The sequence below is a fragment of the Heptranchias perlo genome, chromosome 18 (genome assembly GCF_035084215.1).
Source record: "Heptranchias perlo isolate sHepPer1 chromosome 18, sHepPer1.hap1, whole genome shotgun sequence".
NCBI classification, from domain to species: domain Eukaryota; kingdom Metazoa; phylum Chordata; class Chondrichthyes; order Hexanchiformes; family Hexanchidae; genus Heptranchias; species Heptranchias perlo.
In genome coordinates this window covers 48998345-49019924 of record NC_090342.1, presented here as the reverse complement: position 1 = coordinate 49019924, position 21580 = coordinate 48998345, and the positions used below count along the sequence as shown (strand labels likewise).

Genomic DNA, 21580 nt, shown 5'->3' with positions numbered 1-21580 from the left:
TGTAAATCTTTTCTTTCAGGTCCACCGGGACCCCCTGGAGGTGTGAGAGTTGAAGATATTAGAGATACCTTTGTGACACTGTCCTGGAGTCGAGGGACGGACAATCACAGTCCAATCTCCAAGTACACCATTCAGCAGAAGCTTTCCGATTTCGATGAATGGAAAGATGCCAAAACAGGTCAGTCATAATACACTGATAGAAGAGTCTTCGTTGAGTAAGATCAACATGGCCAGAAATATTGCATTTAATTCTGTTTCGTTTTTATTCAAAATGAAGATAACATACAGATGTATTTATCATATTCTGTATACTTGATTAGTCGAAGGCTAATTAAACAAAGCAGCATTTTAATCTCTTTGGTGAGGGGGAGATTGGGAAAATACTGATAAATAAGGGATTTATCCCCCTGTTAGCGCACTGGCTAATGTGTTTGTATAAAATTCCTGTCAGCTACCTTAATCCAGTTATTATCCCAAATGCATTAACCAGTGCACTACCAGAAAAAATTAAAGCCTTAACGTGTTTTAAAATAGGATTTTCAAGTTTACACTGACTCAGAAATTAATTAATTAAGTCTGGGCTGGATAGTCACTTGAGGTAACTATTTCAAAGCCGCATCCAATAGGTGAGATGGCTGCTGGACAGTAAACACCAGCTTTGACCTGACATTCATGTGGTCCTTCCCATCATATCTTCTAACCTTTTTCTTCCCATCGCAGCATCCATTCCCAACGCCCAGCTGAGAAGCACCTTCAAACATTTTATTTGTTAAAATTGCTATAAAAGTTCATGTTGTTGTATTAGCAGTAAGAAATACATTACAGCCTGGCCCACTTCTGTCCTCAAAGAATGTCCATGCCAGCCTTCTTCCACCAGGGGTTCTTGGATAGTGATCAAGAACATGAACCTTGGCCAACTTTTTATTTTCTCTCCTTCCTAACCTGGGAGTGCTGAGTCCAATTATAGTGCCCCTAGCCCAGCCCTGGCTGGAATTATCTAACTCAGGACTGAACAGGAATATGTGGACTTCCTGGTTGATATGCGTTAACTACATACTGCCTTGACCAGCTGAGGGAACTTGTCTTTTTAATGGTGTGTAATGCACACCGATGAGAATGTTACTTCTGAGTACATTAATATATTGGTAACTGCCGTGTGCGTTTATTTCCCCAAAATGGTTTTCCTATGACGAGCGAGGGCAAAGTGAGGCCATGAATCCTTAGGACTGTAATGTTCACCATATGGGGCAAAGATTGTCCATTCTCAATTGTAAGTGAATTTAGGCCACCCACACTCACCCAGCTTGCAAGCTGCACGACAGTCGTTCAAAGCAGCCTCTTCAAAGCATGTCTTTGAGCTGCACTTGTGGGAGATGGTCGCACGCTTTTACTGTTGCTTTTTCTGGAATTTTCCACTTGGCCGGACACAGAGTGAAAAGAAAAGGAGAACATAGACAAGTCTGGTACAGTATGATTACTGCATGTCAGTATGTACCTCACGCCACAACAGGCAGTGCACGAGAGCAGGACAAAGCCACATGTTGACGAATTGCCTGTTCTTTGAGATTGGGCTTTAGTGGTAAAGGAGCATACCTCTCAACTGTCCCATTTTAATTGGGATGTTGCAGCATTAAAACAGCAGGGTGTCGGGCTTCCAAGCAGTTCAGGAGAAAACCACTCTTTTTAAAGAACTTTTTGTTCTCAGGACGTGGGCGTCGCTGGCAAAGTCGAATTTATTGCCCATTCCGATGTTGACCTCTCTTTGAGCCGCTAGCAGTCCTGGTTAGGATTGTGTTCGGTAGAGATTATTAGGCCAATTCAGAAGGGCATTAACATTAGTGAAGCGGTTGGGTTTTTAACGACGATTATTGTTCCTGATGTCAGATGCATTTAATTTAGTTTCACAATCGGTTATAGTGGGATTTGAACTCACAACCTCTGAGTTGCTAATCCAGCACTATAACCACTACACTACCTTGATCCGTGTGCCATCCCAAATTCCACTCTTTCAACACATGGAAGATTGAGAGGTGTCGAGAGGAACCTATATTATCTGACTCCCTTCCCATGTGTACAATGTCCCATTGAGGTGTGCAGATTTAAAGGTGTACCTTCCTTATCTATTGCGAGTGCACCGGTCCCCGAAATCACCATTAAGTAAACCAGAATTAATTTCTGTTTCATTTGACTGCTTCAGCTTCCCAATATCACACGCAGATTTACAGCTGCTTTGTGTCCATACACACCCTATCGTAGTGTTCCAGCTCGGGCAACAGAGAAACTACTTCCTCTGGTGAGGGAATCCAGAACAAGGGGGCACAATCTTAAAATTAGAACTAGGCCTTTCAGGAGTGAAATCGGGAAGCACGTTTTCACACAATGGCTAGTGGAAATCTGGAACTCAATCCCTCAAAAGGCTGTGGATGCTGGGTCAATTGAAATTTTCAAGACTGAGATCGATAGATTTTTATTAGGTAAAGATCTCAAGGGATATGGATCAAAAGGGAGTGAATGGAGTTGAGGTACAGATCAGCCATGATCTAATTGAATGGCGGAAGAGGCTCAAGGGGCTGAATGGCCTACTCCTGTTCCTATGTCGCAGTCACCATCTCTCATGTATGAGCCTGGGCAATGATTGTCGGGGCAATTTGACCACGGTATCTGAAGGACGGAGAAAATGGAGTTGGATTGGACATACCCTTGGAATCGCCAAGAAAAAGGGCCAGGCAGATCAAAGAACAGGTGTCATAGAATTGTGGATGCCAAAGTGAGAAGAGCGGGCTACACATGGGAACATTTGGAAGTGGTTGCTGAAAACAGAATTCAGTGACGAATTAAAACAGTAGAAGACCTACAATTCGCAAGGAGTAATGAGGTTAAATGATGATGATATGGGGGAGGAGGTCCAGGCACTTCACAGCCAAGCCCAATCTTGTCCCTGCCCAACATCCACACACATGTGCTTTCCCACTGGATGGGCGTAATAACCCTGAACAATTTTCCCACCTAAAATTTTGTGTTGAGACCACTTGTTGTGCATCTATCACTGTCCCAGCTGAGACCAGTTAATGCAACACAGACTAGGGTGGAAGGTGAGACTTTATTGGTTCATATCACCTAACTGCGGCTGGATAAACTGAGTCATTGGGGCAGTCCCCAAAAATAAGGCATTAAAACAGTTTGGTATCGGTAATGAGTTGTTCTGGTGATTTATGTCTGAATGTCTTTTGTGTCAGTTGCCAAGCTTGAAGTTTTCTCTCTCTCTCTCTCTCTCTCCATTTTTCCCATTTAGACCCTCAGGATATAGAAGGAAACATGGAAACGGCAAAGGTCATCGATTTGATCCCTTGGATGGATTATGAATTCAGCGTAATAGCAAGCAATACCCTGGGGCTGGGAGAACCCAGTCTGCCATCCACTAAAATCAGGACTGCTGAAGCAGGTGGGTCGCCAGCTACAGGAATAGATATTTTACATTTCATGTCTTGTAATAAATTATTATGCCGGTCCTACAGCATTTTCCAAATTTCATGATCTTTAGCTATTGGGAGGAAGTACAGTCAGAACACCTGTAACTAGGGTGGGTTGGTACCACACTTCTTGGAGTCCTAGCAATATCCAACTTCAAATGAGCAATTTCCCCCCTCACCCAGCACCCCCAGCAGACTTCAGTCTCCTAAAAGAGCAGGTTGTCATGGGCTATGAGCCACCTCATGTCTGTTGTGACTATGTTCCATCACCAGCTTGAAGCCCAGTACGACATGCCCCTCCACTGTGCGGCACTCCATTTGGCACCTGCCAGGCACAATAGAGGATAGCGAGTCTGAATAACAGTCAAGTCAAGGATCCCAAGCTGGAATCTGTGACTGTGAAGGAATGTTGTACTGTTGATGGTATCGGGATTCCTTTTACAAATACCTCCACTCCGTTGGTTTGTTTCTTGCACGAGAAAAATTTGAATTATCCACTAAATCGAATTAAGCATTGCAAATAAAATGGCAATGTAAAATATCAGTGGAAACAACATTTGAGTTAACAGATAATTCAAATGATCTGACTTTGAATTGAGGACAGACTATATTTTTAGCTGCTTCTCAAAGCATGTAATAGGTTATGTCTTGAGATTTGGAGGTACTGGCATTAATACAAATGAGGTTCTGGTCAATAGGATTGACAGGCCCTCATCTACCTTTGAGATTGATGTACTTTCAGCAGTTAATGTATAGAATAAAACTGCCCATTAGAATTGTGGATTAATTCTCATCACTCTACTTTCCTGACCTGAGGTTTACAATGGTTAAACAAAAAGCACCAATGGCAATGGTAAGATGAAGAGGGAGTTAAAAAATGATTAACTGCACTGCTGGTTAATTACCTTGTACCTGTGTGGGCCGTGGCTTCACGCCGTGATGTTGGTGAGAGTTAGTTATTTGATACATTTTGTCACCATTTGAATGGAACTTCAGAGCATGCTGACACCAGCTTATTCCGTCACAAAGATACCAGCCATTGGCCTGAGCCACAGAGTAAGCCCAAAATAGGAAGTCATTATTGTCCACACGCTTGCTCAGGTAGTGGAAGAAGATGCAATGGGCTGCAGATAAGATTAGAGGAAGAATAAAAGGACAACAGTGAAAAAGAGGAGAAAATAGAGTTTTATCGTTGTTTCCTTTTATGAGACTATTTATAAGATTATTTCATAAGAAAAGCAGGATCTAATACTGATGGGAAAGGCAGAATCAATTCATATATTGACTCTGATTCTGTGTCCTGACCTATTTATTCAAACAAATTTCAAGACTTATTTTTTCAAATGAGCATCAACATTTAAATGAAACTAGATTCAGCTCTCGTCACTAGAATTGTTGAACAGCTGGATTTGGCTTGAAGAAATAGATCTCAAAAGTGACTCAGAAGGGGTAATTTTATGAGGCCCTACTCCCAGCATTGAGCCTTACTTGGTTGGTGAGAGGGTCAGAGGTGGGGTTATAATACTACACGGCCAGTTCTGTGAACCGCACTCCCACCTCACAAGGCCCCACGCCAGGAGCAGAGCCTTGTAAAGTTAGCCCCAGTGTTTTTCGTACCACACCTTAAATGTTCAAAATGAAGGATTGGTGTTTATTGTGTTACTATACATTTATAATTATGATAAACATGTTAAATAAGGGGATCTGAATATGACTCACAAAATACTACTGGAAATCAGTAAAAATGTTTGTTAGATTCCTTTCATTGAGAAATTTAAGTGAAGGCTCACCCAGAGCTTGGGTAACATCAAGGTTGAAAAGGTTACAAAATAAGACCAGCTATATTAGGAAGCAGTGATTAGGTGATGCAAGCTATGGTTTTAAGCTAGATAAAATGAGATTGGATGAAGGCGATGGGATGAAATGGGGATCATTGGTATTCAAACTATTACCCATAGAACTCATGTGGCCCTCAGCCCTGGTAATCCAGGCCATGAGCCGAGTTGACTCAGGTCTCTCTACATTTATATTTCTTACTTGCTGCTTTGTCCTGTTTGAGTTTTGTGGGCCTGGATGTCTTTAGCACTGTTGCCTCAATGGTGGATAAATCCCAAGTCCGAACACCAAGACCTGTTTGTATCTGCAGCCTGAGATATATACAAATTATTGAAAATCATAGAATCGTAGAAAGCTTAAAGCACGGGAGGAGGCCATTCGGCCCATCGAGACCGTGCCGGCTCTACGCAACGGCAATTCAGCTAGTCCCACGCCCCCGCCCTATTGGACAAGACACCACAGTGTGCACCTGTTTGGCCTGCGAAGACAAAATAAACTCGGACTCCCCGTGCTTTAGAGAGCATACCGCGTGTTGAAGATGTGGAAACCAGCTTGGCGTTCCGATCCGGAGTGCAGTTTTCTGTAGAATCGACAAACAGCAACTCTTCCCAGCTTTGGAGGCGTGGGGGTGGCGGCTGCTGCTGCTTCTCTCAGTGGCACTGTTTAATGTCGGCTGAGAGGGATTTAAAGGATAATGAAGATGTGGGCTCGGAATAATGAGGAGATCAAAATAAGTTGCTGGTCTCCCTGTAGTCTGAGATGGCCTTGGAGCTGCTGTTCGGTTTTGGCTGAAGTCACCTCTTTCAATGTTCAGTCACTTCGATTGCCAGTTGGTGATCTACAAATATTTTCTTCACTTTTTACATGGTGATATGATTCTGACATTTGAAATAAGGGTGTGATGCAAACTCAAAATTTAAACCACCTGCATTTTTCGTAGAAGCTGTTCATAACAACTTTTACAATAGAGGTGTATAGGTTGGTTGTATAACAAGAGAACTTGTGTGTTGACAGTCTCGTGTGTGTGTTACAAGGTGTCGCTTGATTTCCACAAGTTTCCCAAATCTAACCAAGCTTGTTCCTTTGAACTCTTCCTCCTCGTTGGTTATACTGTTAGGTACTTTGACTAAAATGATACTATACTGAGGCCATTGATAGTTTCTGTTGCTGATGGGATGGATTGAGGAGGGGGAATACCTGCTGCGCTTTCACAAGATCGGTTTGCGTTTAATGGTGGTGCATCTGTTCCGTGGCACATTTGCTCCTCATTCAGAAAATGTTACTGTTTTTAATTTTCAGTGAAAATAACGGCATTGTGTGTAAAACAGCAGAATGGAATATAATGCAGATATACTGCCGCACGGTGACTGTTCAAAGAGTCAACAGCATAACTTTCAGTATCTTTTTAGCATGTTTGCGTTTCCACTTTTCACTATTGTAGAGCTCCATCAATGATTTAACATAACATACTGCAGTCATATCCTTGCAGTGTCACCTCCTTTACCTTCATTCCTGAACTTAAAGACCTAAATGGGAGCTATATAAAGGAAATCTCGGACATCTACATCATTACCCAACATCAGCTCCCAGCTGTTCATTCAACCATTCTTTAGTGGGTGATTATCTTTTAAGTTTGTGTGTGTGTGTGAGACTTAAGTCTGTGAATTTGTGCCTATTTTAATTCATCTCAGTGTCCTTTCTTATCTGGGTCTATTCTGCTGCTGTTCCTAAAGAAACTGGTGTATGTAGTTATTTGTGTACTATGCTTTATATTGCAAATGACAGAAGTACATTAACTGCAGACCGTGTATTATACAATAAGGGGACACTGTGAGCAGGTTGACTAAGAACATCAAGTCTGGCCATTAAACCTTTCAAACCGATTCCATCCAGTGTTACCAGGTTGACTGTACCTATTAGTGTTACCACGTTCAACTCTACTTCAAACAGAATGATGTGAAGTAGTTCTTATTATACCTTCTTCTAAGTGTGGGGTGAGATTTGTATACATGTGTGCACTGTACATTTGTGTTTTTCTTTTGATGTGGCTGATTATGACAGTACAGATATGGCATCTCTGGAATATTTTCAGCACATTTCTGACGATTAATCAGGCTCTTCTTTCCTATTAATCTCTAGGATTTGATAAGAGAAGGCGTCTGTGGGTTTAGTACCTTTGCTGTACGTACTGCCATTTTATTGTCAGCAGACCAGATTGCTTCTGTCAGCAGCCAATTTGCGCATGGCAAGGTCCCACAAACAGCAATGCGATATTAGTGATGTAGGTTATGGGATAAATATTGGCCAGGTCACTGGGGAGAACTCCTCTGCTCTTCTTCGAATAGTGTCATGGGATCTTTTATGTCGACCTGAGAGGGCATCGGTTTAATGTCTCATCCGAAAAACAGCACCTCTGACAATGCAGCACTCCTTCGTACTGCACTGAGGTGTCAATCTAGATTTTTGTGCTCAAATCTTTCGAGTACGACTTGAGCTCAGAACCTTCTGACTCAGAGTTGAGAGTGCTACCACTAAGCCACAGCCGACACATATTAACCAAACCTTGAAAACGCTGCAGTGATTGAAAAGGAAGACTGATGTTAGCAAGTACAAGTCCAAGGAGTTGGCATTCGGGAGACCTCATTTGGCTGCTTGTGTCCAACTGTGTTCATCGTCCTAATGGAAGTACAAAGCAGGAGTGCTAGAGCTACGGAGAGCAGCCTAGAATCCTAAATAAATACTCATTGAGAAGAAGGCAGACTGGAGGTTTAAGGTTCAATTTCAAAAATCTGGCAGGGATCGAGTGACGGATGAGGAGAATTCTTTGTGTAGAGCCAGTAAAAGAAGACACGATTACTAGTAAAAGATCTTCAAGCTAAAGGCAACTTACGGAATAACTACTTCATACTGATTAACTTATAGAATAGGTTGCTACTTCGCAAACTCAACTGGACTCAGCTAAAACATTCAAACACAAATGGCAAGCTTGGCCCCAAGGTTGGAGGCAGTCGAAGGAGGAAAGGAACCAAAGTGACCTTGGCTCATGGATGTAAAACACGGGCCAAGCTGAATGACTCATTCTCATTCCTGCCATTTGCATCTTCTAAAGTAGGAATAGTCAGTTCAAAAATCATACATGTTCCTCCTTTCAACACACTCTTAAGTCAGTAATGAACACCATCCACACCCTGTATGTTTGACAGCTGTTCTTTATATCATGGTATATAATGGAGGCCATTTATTGCCATTCCAAAACAGTGGCAACTTTCATTCTGCTTTGGGCCTGGTTGCTGTTTCCAAGGGGGAGGGAGAGCATTCCAGAGGAAATCATTTAGATGATTGTGTCGCAGTAGAAGGAAACATAATGAACAAAAATCCATTTATTTCTTTTATTTAGTGTTCTTCAAATTGAGGCTTGAGGCCTGGACTAAATGTCTGTGTAGAGGGGGAAATAAAGTATCTTGAGTATTCCTAGATAATGAGCTGATGTGTTCAAGAGTTGTCTTCTGCTGTTGTAAGTAGTGTGCACTAGTTAGAACCTAATGAATGTCTGTCAGTGCCGTTTGATGCTGTTGTGCCCATTCTTGGGGTGTGCTCACAGAGTAGAAGGATATGGTGCCTCTTCTCATTGTGTCCTTGCCTTTTATTTAATTGGGTTCATTTCTTAAGATGTGTCTCGAGAAAGTGTCAACAGCCAGGGTTTTATTCTGACGTGCTCAGAATCTGATGTGTGGCTCAGTGGGTGTAACTGAAACCTGTGTGAAGCCAGCTTTTGTATCTTCATCTATAGTTTGCATGTGGCCACTCAACTGGACAGACACAGATCTTTTTAGTACCACACTGAACATTAAGGGAGTAATTGCGAGACATAGTCTCATGAACGGGTTCAGCTTTTGTCAGAAGCAGTTAGAGTAAAACTTGTTATTAACCCCCAGCATTCGAACCTCAAGTTGAGGAGACATCTTTGAAATCACTCCAATTTATTGATTGATTTTCACAATGTACACTGTGAAGCTCGTAAGGGTTGTTTCCATTGTATTTTGGGTGCTATGTGCTTTTCGTGCATGATGGCCCCTGAAAGATATGATGGCCCCTGAAAGATCTGTGACAGTTATATAAATGCTGCAAATGCAATGGAGATGATTAACTGATAAATGGGAAGTGATATTGTCGGAGCATATTAGAAAATGTTATCTTGCCTTCGAGCAATCCCTGCAATCGCAGGGAAGACAAGAGAGTCACGGTCTAGCCAAGTGTGGGGATGGGAGGCCTGTTCACTGTGTATGTGCCATTAGGGCAAGAATGGCATCACTCTGGTGCAAATGGTAAATGCTTACATTGGCACAGGGGAATCTGTGTTCAGTCTGTGTTCCGTTGTTCAGTCTGGTTTTTGTTTGTTTTGTTGGACTGGAGGTTTGAGCATCCTTTCACCGGGGCTCCTGCTTTGCTGATTGAGTCCGTCCACTGACAACACTGCTGATTCAGGAATATTCCCATTGGGTCCTCCAGTTACAGAAGCTCTCCAGCGGTGAGCTTCATGTCATTCCTGATCGCCTGAGGGGGTGGAGAGGAATTTTCCTGAGTATTTTTTCCCTTATTGGCCCTGGATTTTTTTTCCTCTTTTTTTACCTGTCCCAGGAGAGTACATGGCTGCGGGGGAGGGGAGGAAGTGTTTAGTCATGATGCTCTGGCCATCATGGTGCGGAGCAGGTTTGATGGACAAGCTGGTCTTTTCCTGCCTGTCAATTTTGTATTCCACTGAGGAGAAAATAACCCATCCATTTCCTTCTGCTTTAGGAGAAGCGGAAATTTTAAGAGCTGGATCCGACTCCTTGACGCATTAGCTTGATGTAGACTTTATTAACTAGACGGTATATAATGAATCTACCTGATGAGCTGCAGCTGTTAAATATGCTTGAGCAGCAGACGTATGTACGTCTACAACTGGTCTAATTTCATCTAACCTACTTTTTCATTGAAGTGACTACAGTTTGTTTGTGGGACAATGGATACTTGGCAGTCAGTTACAAATTTACGTCAGTTTACAAATATATGAACACTGATCTCGGGTTTATATTTTTTGACTTGCTTCATAGCATCTCGGTTGTAATAAATTCTCTGCTTGCAGATTTTTGTTTATTTTTAACCTCTAAGGTATCTTTGTTTAGCCTACAGCTCATCAACAACAACAGCTTGCATTTATATAGCACCTTTAACGTAGTAAAAACATCCCAAGATGCTTCACAGGAGTGTAATCAAACAAAATTTGACACCGACCCACATAAAGAGATATTAGGACAGGTGATCAAAAGCTTGGTCAAAGAGGCACATTTTAAGAAGTGTCTTAAAGGCGGAGAGAGAGTTAGAGAGTCAGAGAGGTTTAGGGAGGGAATTCCAGAGCTTAGGGCCGAGGCAGCTGATGGCACGGCCACCAATGGTGGAGCGGTGAAAATCGGGAATGCGCAAGTGGCCAGAATTGGAGGAGCACAGAGATCTCGGAGGGTTGTAGGGCTGGAGGAGGTTACAGAGATAGGGAGGGGGGAGGCCATGGAGGGATTTGAAAACAAGGATGAGCATTTTAAAATTGAGGCGTTGCTGGACCGGGAGCCAGTGTAGGTCAGTGAGCACAGGGGCGATGGGCAAACGGGACTTGGTGCGAGTTAGGATACAGGCAGCAGAGTTTTGAATGAGCTCAAGGTTACAGAGGGTGCAAGGTGGGAGACCGGCCAGGAGAACATTGAAATAGTCGAATCTAGAGGTAGCAAAGGCATGGATGAGGGTTTCAGAAGCAGATGAGCTGAGGCTTCCCCCACCTGCTGCCAGCATCTGAATGTACTTTAATGCACTGTTGGTTTCTCAGCTTCATTTTGCTGCTGTGTGGGTCCTGGTCAGAAATACAGAAATCCACTCCCCCTCGGCCCCCCTTCACCCAGGGCTGAAGTCCATTTCTCTGCTGCTTCTAGACCTTATGGTGATCTCCATAGCTGCTTTCTGCAGAGACTGTATTCACAGCTGGCTCATCTCGATTCTAATATCTGGCCTGCTGCTACATTCTCAGTTTTTAGCTCCTCGGCTGGGAATTTTTCACTCTACACTGAGCTAGCTCTGATCTGTTCCTGCTGGTTCCCATCCTTTTTTTTATTCGTTCATGGGATGTGGGCGTCGCTGGCGAGGCCAGCATTTATTGCCCATTCCTAATTGCCCTTGAGAAGGTGGTGGTGAGCCGCCTTCTTGAACCGCTGCAGTCTGTGTGGTGGTGGTTCTCCCACAATGCTGTTAGGTAGGGAGTTCCAGGATTTTGACCCAACGATGATGAAGGAACGACGATATATTTCCAAGTCGGGATGGTGTGTGACTTGGAAGGGAATGTGCAGGTGGTGGGAGGGAGGTACTGTCGAAGAAGCCTTGTGCAGGGAGGTACTGTCGAAGAAGCCTTGGCGAGTTGCTGCAGTGCATCCTGTGGATGGTACACACTGCAGCCACAGTGCGCCGGTGGTGAAGGGAGTGAATGTTTAGGGTGGTGGATGAGGTGCCAATCAAGCGGGCTGCTTTGTCCATGATGGTGTTGATCTTCTTGAGTGTTGTTGGAGCTGCACTTATCCAAGCAAGTGGAGAGTATTCCATCACACTCCTGACTTGTGCCTTGTAGATGGTGGAAAGGCTTTGGGGAGTCAGGAGGTGAGTCACTCGCCGCAGAATACCCAGCCTCTGACCTGCTCTTGTAGCCACAGTATTTATGTGGCAGGTCCAGTGAAGTTTCTGATCAATGGTGACCCCCAGGATGTTGATGGTGGGGGATTCAGCGATGGTAATGCCGTTGAATGTCATGGGGAGGTGGTTAGACTCTCTTGTTGGAGGTGGTCATTGCCTGGCAATTGTCTGGCGTGAATGTTACATGCCATTTATCAGCCCAAGCCTGGATGTTGTCCAGGTCTTGCTGCATTCGGGCATGGACTGCTTCATTATCTGCTCCAGATTCTGCTCCACTGCTGCCGAATGACCTTTGCTCTCCCACTTTCTGTCTGCTTCCTATTGCTACTGACTCCATTCATCCCTCCACTGGTATACTGGATCCGTGGTGTGCACTGTTAATTACCCAGGCCACTACTCACCTCCGCTGGATCCCTGCATCAATCTAATGCTGGCTCGTGGTCGATTCTCCAAGCCTTCTCAGTTCTCCATTTTCTGTGGGGAAACCCCTACGCCCACTGATACTCTGTCCTTCAAACAGCTCCTGGACTCACTCGCCCTCCACACCTGTCTCCAGTCGTGCACATTAATTCGTCAGTGCTCCAAGCTGACCCCACCCTATCTACAAGTCAACTTTATCCCACCACGGAACCTGTAACTTCAACTTTGGACTCTTATTGTCTCCTACCTATTCTCCATTTACGGCAAAAACAACAACAACAACAAGTTGCATTTATGTAGCACCTTTAACCAGGACATATCTATCCTAAATTTTGTCGTACCTATGTAACCTGAATTTCCTCTGTATCAATTTGCGGCGCATTTTGGCTGCAGCTCCGGACTCAAGCCCATTACGTGTATATCCTTTTTTTCCTCTTCTCTTTATCTCTTGGGCTCTTCTGTTCTGTCTCCTCCCCCTGCTATTACCCATTCATGCCTCCTGTCATTTTTACCCTTTCAGGTACTTTGCCCCCCCAACCCTTCACCTTCCTACTCTCAGCCCGCAGCTTCTCTCTCTGCCTCTCTTGTCATTCTCCATTCATATAAACTCTCCTGCTCATATTCACGGCCACTCCCTCGACCTTGCGATCTCACATGGCTTCCCTATTTCCGTTTGTCTCAATTATAGACAAGGCCATCTCTGATCACTCCCTTGTATCCCTCACCACTCATCCCCCTTCCAACCACACTTCCTTCTGTGTCCGCCTCTGGTAAAAACTCTTCCCCCAAGTCACTTACAACGGCACTTTCATCCTTCCAAGTGTCTAGCCATTGGCCCATCATTAACCAAAATACTTCTGCAGCTATTGATCTGCTCAATCACATCCTCACCTCAGCCTTTGATGCCCTTGTTCCCAGTAAAACCCCTACTCTCTCCCACCCTCGTCATTCCCCTTGGCACTGCCCCATTTTAATTCCCTTAAGTCCAAACGGCGCACATTTGAATGTATACGACGAACAACTCGTTTAGCCATTCCTCGCCTGAGCTGGCTGAGCCACATCAAGTACTGTCGGGCCTCACTCTGCTCTGCCAAAACTGCTCACTGCTCAAGGATCATCCTGCAAAGCTAACCTCCAGCTTCTTTTCTCCACTATCAACCATCTTCTTAAATTCCTCTCCCCTGCCCCTTCCACCCTCACCTCCAACAACATGTGCGAGGAACTCATGGACTTCTTTGTCACTAAGATTGACACCATCTGGTCAGCTGCCTCTGCCACATCCCTCCTTTCCACTTGCCCACCAAGCCAAACCTCCACCTAGGCTACCCCCTGCCCTTGCCCCGAACCTGCATCTTTCTCTAGATTACATAGAATTACACAGAATATACAGTGCAGAAACAGGCCATTCCGCCCAACTGGTCTATACCGGTGTTTATGCTCCACAGGAGCCTCCTCCAACCCCTCTTCATCTAACCCTATCAGCATACCCTTCTATTCCTTTCTCCTTTATGTACTTATCTAGCTTCCCCTTAAAGGCATCTATGCTATTTGCCTCAACTAATCCGTGTGGTAGTGAGTTCCACATTCTAACCACTCACTGGGTAAAAAAAAATGCTCCTGAAAGCCCTATTGGATTTCTCAGTGACTATCTTATATTTATTTTCACTAGTTGCCTCTGGAGTCCCCCAGGAATCTATCCTTGACCAATTTCATGCTAAGCCCTCGGAGTCATCTGAAGAAATGATGTCAGGTTCCACACGTACGCTAATGGCACCCAGCTCTACCTCACCACCACTTCTTTCAGCCTCTCTAATGCTTCTGATTTGTCCCACTGCTTGTCCGACGTCCAGTCCTGGATGAGCCACAAGTTCCTCCAATTAAACATTGGGAAGACTGAAGCCAAAGAACTCCGTTCCCTCACCACCAGTTCCGCCCCTCTCCCTGGCCACTGTCTCAGGCTGAACCAGACTGTTCACAACCTCGGCGTCCTATTTGACCCAGAGCTGAGTTTCCAACCTCATATCCTCTCCATCACAAAGACCGTCCACTTCCACCTCCATAATATCGCCTGTCTCCTCCCTGTCTCAGCCCGTCTGCTGCTGAAACCCTCATCCATACTTTTTGTTACCTCCACACTCGACTATTCCAATGCTCTCCTGGCCGATCTCTGCTTGCCATTCAATAATTTTTGTTTTTAAAAACAGCGAACTTTTTTTTCTCCCAGTAGTACATTATTAGCTGCTACTGTAAGAAAGAAGTTTTAAAGTTAACAATAATTCATACTCAAAAAATACAAGACTATGTCTATTGTAGATTCCAAAATACTAATGGCTCCAAACGAAGTCAAAAATTCAAATAGTTTTATAATGGATCCAAGCCTTGTACTGTGTGTTTCCGTAGTAATCTGCTGTACCCAAGCTGTATCAGTCACTTGGAGTGAAGTTATATGCGCCCATACCCTAACTCACACCAAGTCCAATTCACCCATCACCCCTATACTTGCTGACCTACACTGGTTCCCAGTCCAGCAACGTCTCGAATTTAAAATTCTCCTCCTTGTGATCAAATCCTTCAATGGTTTCGGCCCTCCCTATCTCTCTAACCTCCTCCAGCTCAACAACCCTCCGATAACTCTGCGAACCTCCAATTCTGACCTCTTGTGCATCCTTGATTTCCTTCATCTCACCTTTGCCTGCCGTGCTTTCAGCTGTCGAGGCCCGAAGCTCTGGAACTGCCTCCCTAAATCTCTCCAGCTCTCCATCTCTCCTCCTTTAAGATGCTCCTTGAAACCTACTTCTTTGACTAAGCTTTTGGTCACCTGTCCTAATGCCCCCTTCTTTGGCTCGGTGTCAATTTATGTCTGATAACATTCCTGTGAAGCACCTTGGGACATTTTACTATGTTAAAGGTGCTATATAATGCAAGTTGTTGTTATTGTATAAGAACAGGCCTCGCTAATGCCCACAGAACTCGTTGGAAAACAAATCTTGTGCCTTCAACACTTGTATTCCTTTTCAGGCTTTCATGCACTAAAAGTGAAAGAATGTTGGATATACCTACAGCTTTAGTTACAAGCTTCTGTTCCACTCCATACACAGTGTAATTACTTTCTTTTGCATGTCATAGGTTTTTATTCAGGGCTGTTTTTCAGTTAATAGATTTTTGGAAGCTGTGGCCAGCTTTTGCTAGTTTTCCAGGTTGGCATGTATGAAAAGACAAACGTATTAGGAAAGTGACAACAGAATGGGTAATGTCAGGTCAAAGACCATTTTGTATCAGGAAATGAAAACAATCCGATACAGGATTGGGAGATTGTAATTTCATACTTTGAGTTGTTGAATTAGGACGTGGGAATCACATAAAAGACGAGACCCAGCTGAAACATCCAATTAGGAAATGGGCAGTGTAGAGAGTGAATAGGAAGTAGAGGCATAGGGACTTGGTACCTGGGAGGAGATGGTTTATATGTCTTCTGTAACATTACCGCTTTGATTCAGCATCAATACGGTCAAATAGCATTTACCTGATTCTACCATCTTCTGTTATTTGTTGAAATAAATTGGGACTGCTTTTTTAAGCTTTTGCCTACGAGCAGCACCATGGGAGATCAGCTAGTAATACCAATATGCCAAGAGTGAGAATAAGTTGGTTTCAATATATTTTAAAATGTAAAGGGTATATTGCAGACAAAATGTTCCTTTTTGGGAATTGAAGGAATTTGTCCTTGTACATTTGTCCATTTGTAGCATTGCTCCTTACTAAATTCAACAAATGAGCCTTTTCTTTGTGGTCAGTAAATATGGTAATTTATCTCAGTTTAATTTGTGTTTGAGTTGGCCAAGTCGAAATATTCTATAATGGATCCAAGTCTTGTACTGTGTGTTTCTGTAGTAATCTGTCATACCCAGGCGGCATCAGTCACTTCTAATAACTGGACGTATAAGAACAGGCCTCACTAATGATTTCCTGTTTGTAAGGAATAAGCTGTGTTTTTGTTGGACATTAAAAAAAGCTTGTGAACTGATCCTACGTTTGGCCGTTATTTTTCTTGGTTATTTCCTCCCCTTAAAGTGCTAATTCCTTACTGGGCTCCATTTTCTTCAGCACTGGTTGCTCTTTGCTTCCTTGCTCATGCAGCCATCATTCATGTGTGAGCCTAGGCAATGACTGTCAGCAGATAAATTGCCTCAGTGGGTGATAGTAGAGGTTGGCATTGTTCTCAAGCCTGACCTTGCCCCCACCCAATGTCAACATACAAGTGCTTTCCACCAGGGATTACTCGATAGTGATCAAGACAGGGGGGCCAGGCTGGCTTTCCCCTGCCTAACCCAGGATAGTGAATTAAATTGTCACACCCTTACCACTCCCTGGCTGAGATCAGCTAACTTGGCACAGACTGGAGATTGAGCCTGACATCATCCTGGTCTGTATACGTCAGCTTCTCACTGCATACACTCGCAGAGGTGTCAGGATACGTTTTGCAGTTAGAAGTTGTCTAGAAAGCAAGGCAATGTCAAAAACAAGTAAGTCAGTCCACAAGAGGGACAGGGCTTATAGAATCATAGAATCATAGAAGTTTACAACATGGAAACAGGCCCTTCGGCCCAACATGTCCATGTCGCCCAGTTTATACCACTAAGCTAGTCGCAATTGCCTGCACTTGGCCCATATCCCTCTATACCCATCTTACCCATGTAACTGTCCAAATGCTTTTTAAAAGCATTTGGACAGTTACCCGCCTCTACTACTGCCTCTGGCAGCTCGTTCCAGACACTCACCACCCTTTGAGTGAAAAAATTGCCCCTCTGGACCCTTTTGTATCTCTCCCCTCTCACCTTAAATCTATGCCCCCTCGTTATAGACTCCCCTACCTTTGGGAAAAGATTTTGACTATCTACCTTATCTATGCCCCTCATTATTTTATAGACTTCTATAAGATCACCCCTAAACCTCCTACTCTCCAGGGAAAAAAGTCTCAGTCTATCCAACCTCTCCCTATAAGTCAAACCATCAAGTCCCGGTAGCATCCTAGTAAATCTTTTCTGCACTCTTTCTAGTTTAATAATATCCTTTCTATAATAGGGTGACCAGAACTGTACACAGTATTCCAAGTGTGGCCTTACTAATGTCTTGTACAACTTCAACAAGACATCCCAACTCCTGTATTCATTGTTCTGACCAATGAAACCAAGCATGCTGAATGCCTTCTTCACCACCCTATCCACCTGTGACTCCACTTTCAAGGAGCTATGAACCTGTACTCCTAGATTTCTTTGTTCTATAACTCTCCCCAACGCCCTACCATTAACGGAGTAGGTCCTGGCCCGATTCGATCTACCAAAATGCATCACCTCACATTTATCTAAATTAAACTCCATCTGCCATTCATCGGCCCACTGGCCCAATTTATCAAGATCCCGTTGCAATCCTAGATAACCTTCTTCACTGTCCACAATGCCACCAATCTTGGTGTCATCTGCAAACTTACTAACCATGCCTCCTAAATTCTCATCCAAATCATTAATATAAATAACAAATAACAGCGGACCCAGCACCGATCCCTGAGGCACACCGCTGGTCACAGGCCTCCAGTTTGAAAAACAACCCTCTACAACCACCCTCTGTCTTCTGTCGTCAATCCAATTTTGTATCCAATTGGCTACATCACCTTGGATCCCGTGAGATTTAACCTTATGTAACAACCTACCATGCGGTACCTTGTCAAAGGCTTTGCTAAAGTCCATGTAGACCACGTCTACTGCACAGCCCTCATCTATCTTCTTGGTTACCCCTTCAAAAAACTCAATCAAATTCGTGAGACATGATTTTCCTCTCACAAAACCATGCTGACTGTTCCTAATCAGTCCCTGCCTCTCCAATACCCTCAGAATACCCTCCAACAACTTACCCACTACAGATGTCAGGCTCACCGGTCTGTAGTTCCCAGGCTTTTCCCTGCCGCCCTTCTTAAACAAAGGCACAACATTTGCTACCCTCCAATCTTCAGGCACCTCACCTGTAGCTGTCGATGATTCAAATATCTCTGCTAGGGGACCTGCAATTTCCTCCCTAACCTCCCATAACGTCCTGGGATACATTTTATCAGGTCCCGGAGATTTATCTACCTTGATGCGCGTTAAGACTTCCAGCACCTCCCTCTCTGTAATATATACACTCCTCAAGACATCACTATTTATTTCCCCAAGTTCCCTAACATCCATGCCTTTCTCAACCGTAAATACCGATGTGAAATATTCATTTAGGATCTCACCCATCTCTTGTGGTTCCGCACATAGATGACCTTGTTGATCCTTAAGAGGCCCGACTCTCTCCCTAGTTACTCTTTTGCCCTTTATGTATTTGTAGAAGCTCTTTGGATTCTCCTTTGCCTTATCTGCCAAAGCAATCTCATGTCCCCTTTTTGCCCTCCTGATTTCTCTCTTAACTCTACTCCGGCAATCTCTATACTCTTCAAGGGATCCACTTGATCCCAGCTGCCTATGCATGTCATATGCCTCCTTCTTCTTTTTGACTAGGGCCTCAATCTCCCGAGTCATCCAAGGTTCCCTACTTCTACCAGCCTTGCCCTTCACTTTATAAGGAATGTGCTTACCCTGAACCCTGGTTAACACACTTTTGAAAGCCTCCCACTTACCAGACGTCCCTTTGCCTGCCAACAGACTCTCCCAATCAACTTCTGAAAGTTCCTGTCTAATACCATCAAAATTGGCCTTTCCCCAATTTAGAATTTTAACTTTTGGGCCAGACCTATCCTTCTCCATAGCTATCTTAAAACTAATGGAATTATGATCACTGGTCCCAAAGTGATCCCTCACTAACACTTCTGTCACCTGCCCTTCCTTATTTCCCAAGAGGAGGTCCAGTTTTGCCCCCTCTCTAGTCGGGCCATCCACATACTGAATGAGAAATTCCTCCTGAATACACTCAACAAATTTCTCTCCATCCAAGCCCCTAATGCTATGGCTGTCCCAGTCAATGTTGGGAAAGTTAAAGTCCCCTACTATTACCACCCTATTTTTCTTGCAACTGTCTGTAATCTCCTTACATATTTGCTCCTCAATTTCCCGTTGACTATTTGGGGGTCTGTAGTACAATCCTATCAAAGTGATCTCTATATGATTTATTTTTTTTTGCCTTTTTTCAAGAAGGTAAGTGAAGTAAGTGAGGTTTGTTCACAACTGTTAGTCTAGGTTCACTTACTATGTGTAAAATAAAGCAGCTTAATGATTCATATCTGGCCTTGTCTGAAGTGTTTTTCAAACCATCTATTGAAAAATTGGAGAAGCCCACATGAGGGCGATGCAAAAGATGCAATATCCAGCTCAGCTCACAAGAGGTTTATATTGTTGCTCCCCTGGGTTACACGATCATATAATTAGCTATTAGGCGGTCTGGGCACACTCCTGAATGCAAGACGCTCAGACCGCTTGCAGGAGTGACCAGCACTGCTGTACCTGAAACCTTGGGTGTCAGACGTGGCTCAGTCGTAGCACTCTTGCCTCTGAGTCATCAGGTTGTAAGTTCAAGTCCCACTGAGCATATAATCCAGGCTGACACTTCATTGCAGTACTGAGGGAGTGCTGCTCTGTCAGCGGTACCATTTTTCAGATGAGATGTTAAACCAAGGCCCTGTCTGCCCTCTCAGGTAAAAGATCCCATGGCACTATTTCAAAGAACAGCAAGGACGTTCCACCTGTTGTCCTGGCCAATATCACTGAAACAAATTCACTGGTCATTTATCTCATTTGTTGTTTGCAAACTGGCTGTCAGGTTTCTCTACATTACAACAGTTACTGCACTCCAAAAGTATTTCATTCGCTGTGAAGCACGTTGGAGTGTCTTGAGGATGTGAAAGGTGCTATATAGAGAATGTTCTGTCGACCAAAATGGGGCCGAATGACAACTAAAAATTGGGTCAAGCAAAATACCTGACCAGTCAGCAGCAACTGCTGCAGAATTGCCGATAATTTTTGGGACACCTACAAACCAACAGTTTTGAGGTATTTCATTTTTGCCCTCGTAGCCAAACTTTTTTTATTGCATGTATTCAAGTGTTTAAATATAGACATATCTCTTGGTGAGATGTATATTTTAGTGAGGTATTGTGCACAATGAATGTACAATGCTTATGGGGAATTACATTGTTTTCTTGACATGGTTGTGCCTTCATTGGAAACATTGTGTGTTTGCAAGTCTTACTCCCCAGCCTTCAGGTGGACCAGTGCAGCAAATGCAGGGAGAAACCATTAAAGTTTTGCCTGACTACTGGTCTTGTCTCGTCCAGTTTTGGACAAAATACTGCTGCTTCTCATGGGGAAGTTGTTGGAGTGTTGAGGGAGATTTTGCTGAGTTGCCTCCAGGAGCAGTCCTCAGACTAACTGGTATTTTCTCATTTAGCCAAAATAAGACCCTCTCCCTGTTTGAGCGCTAGTCTTCCTTCCTTGTGCACTCTCCAATCTTTGAGTATCAGATGACAACAAATTTTCCATCCTCAAGTCTAGCAATATTCCCAAAAATGAGAATATGGCTTTAGTTTTCTTATTTTGTTCCATGTAAACTTCTCATTAGACACATAGCATGAAAGGGCTACAGGTGAGACTCTGCTCACTGAAGAGTTAAGTGTTTAACAATGAGCTTTCTTTATTGTTAAAATTAATAATTATATTTGCAAGAGGAGGCCCCTGGGCACTCTCAGTCTTGGATAATGGGCCATTGGAGCAGTAATTAATCCTGCTAAATTGCAACCATATCAGCTGTTGAGGTGGTCCAATAATTGATTGTGATTTCAAAAAACAGAATCCCAGTGTGTCCCAGTTAAATGTGTGGGTAAAGTATAAAGATTTATTCTTTTCTTTATCTTTTTTACTGTTACTACACTACTCAAAAGAACAATCTGAAACACTGTTGAACTTCACGTTAAATTATTTGTTGGTGAATACAGGCAACTTTGCCAAATGCTGGGCATATACCTGCCTTCACCATCCCACTCTTGGATGCCCCATACTCCTATAATATCGAATGTTGCTGGGGTACCTTGTTGGGCAAAATATATACTTTTTCTGGATCACGTTTCCAAGGCCACTATATTACCCACCGTGTGAGGGGACCAAAACTGGAGGCAG

At 43.7% G+C, this 21580-nt stretch overlaps 1 protein-coding gene across 1 annotated transcript in view; it reads left to right on the top strand.

Moving 5' to 3' along the window:
• cntn1b (contactin 1b) overlaps positions 1-21580 on the top strand; it is a 373705-nt gene that overhangs the window by 173748 nt on the left and 178377 nt on the right. The window contains exons 14-15 of the mRNA XM_067999885.1: positions 20-178; positions 3293-3442. Of these exons, the coding sequence (XP_067855986.1) occupies positions 20-178; positions 3293-3442 (309 nt within the window). The remainder of the gene's footprint in view (positions 1-19; positions 179-3292; positions 3443-21580) is intronic.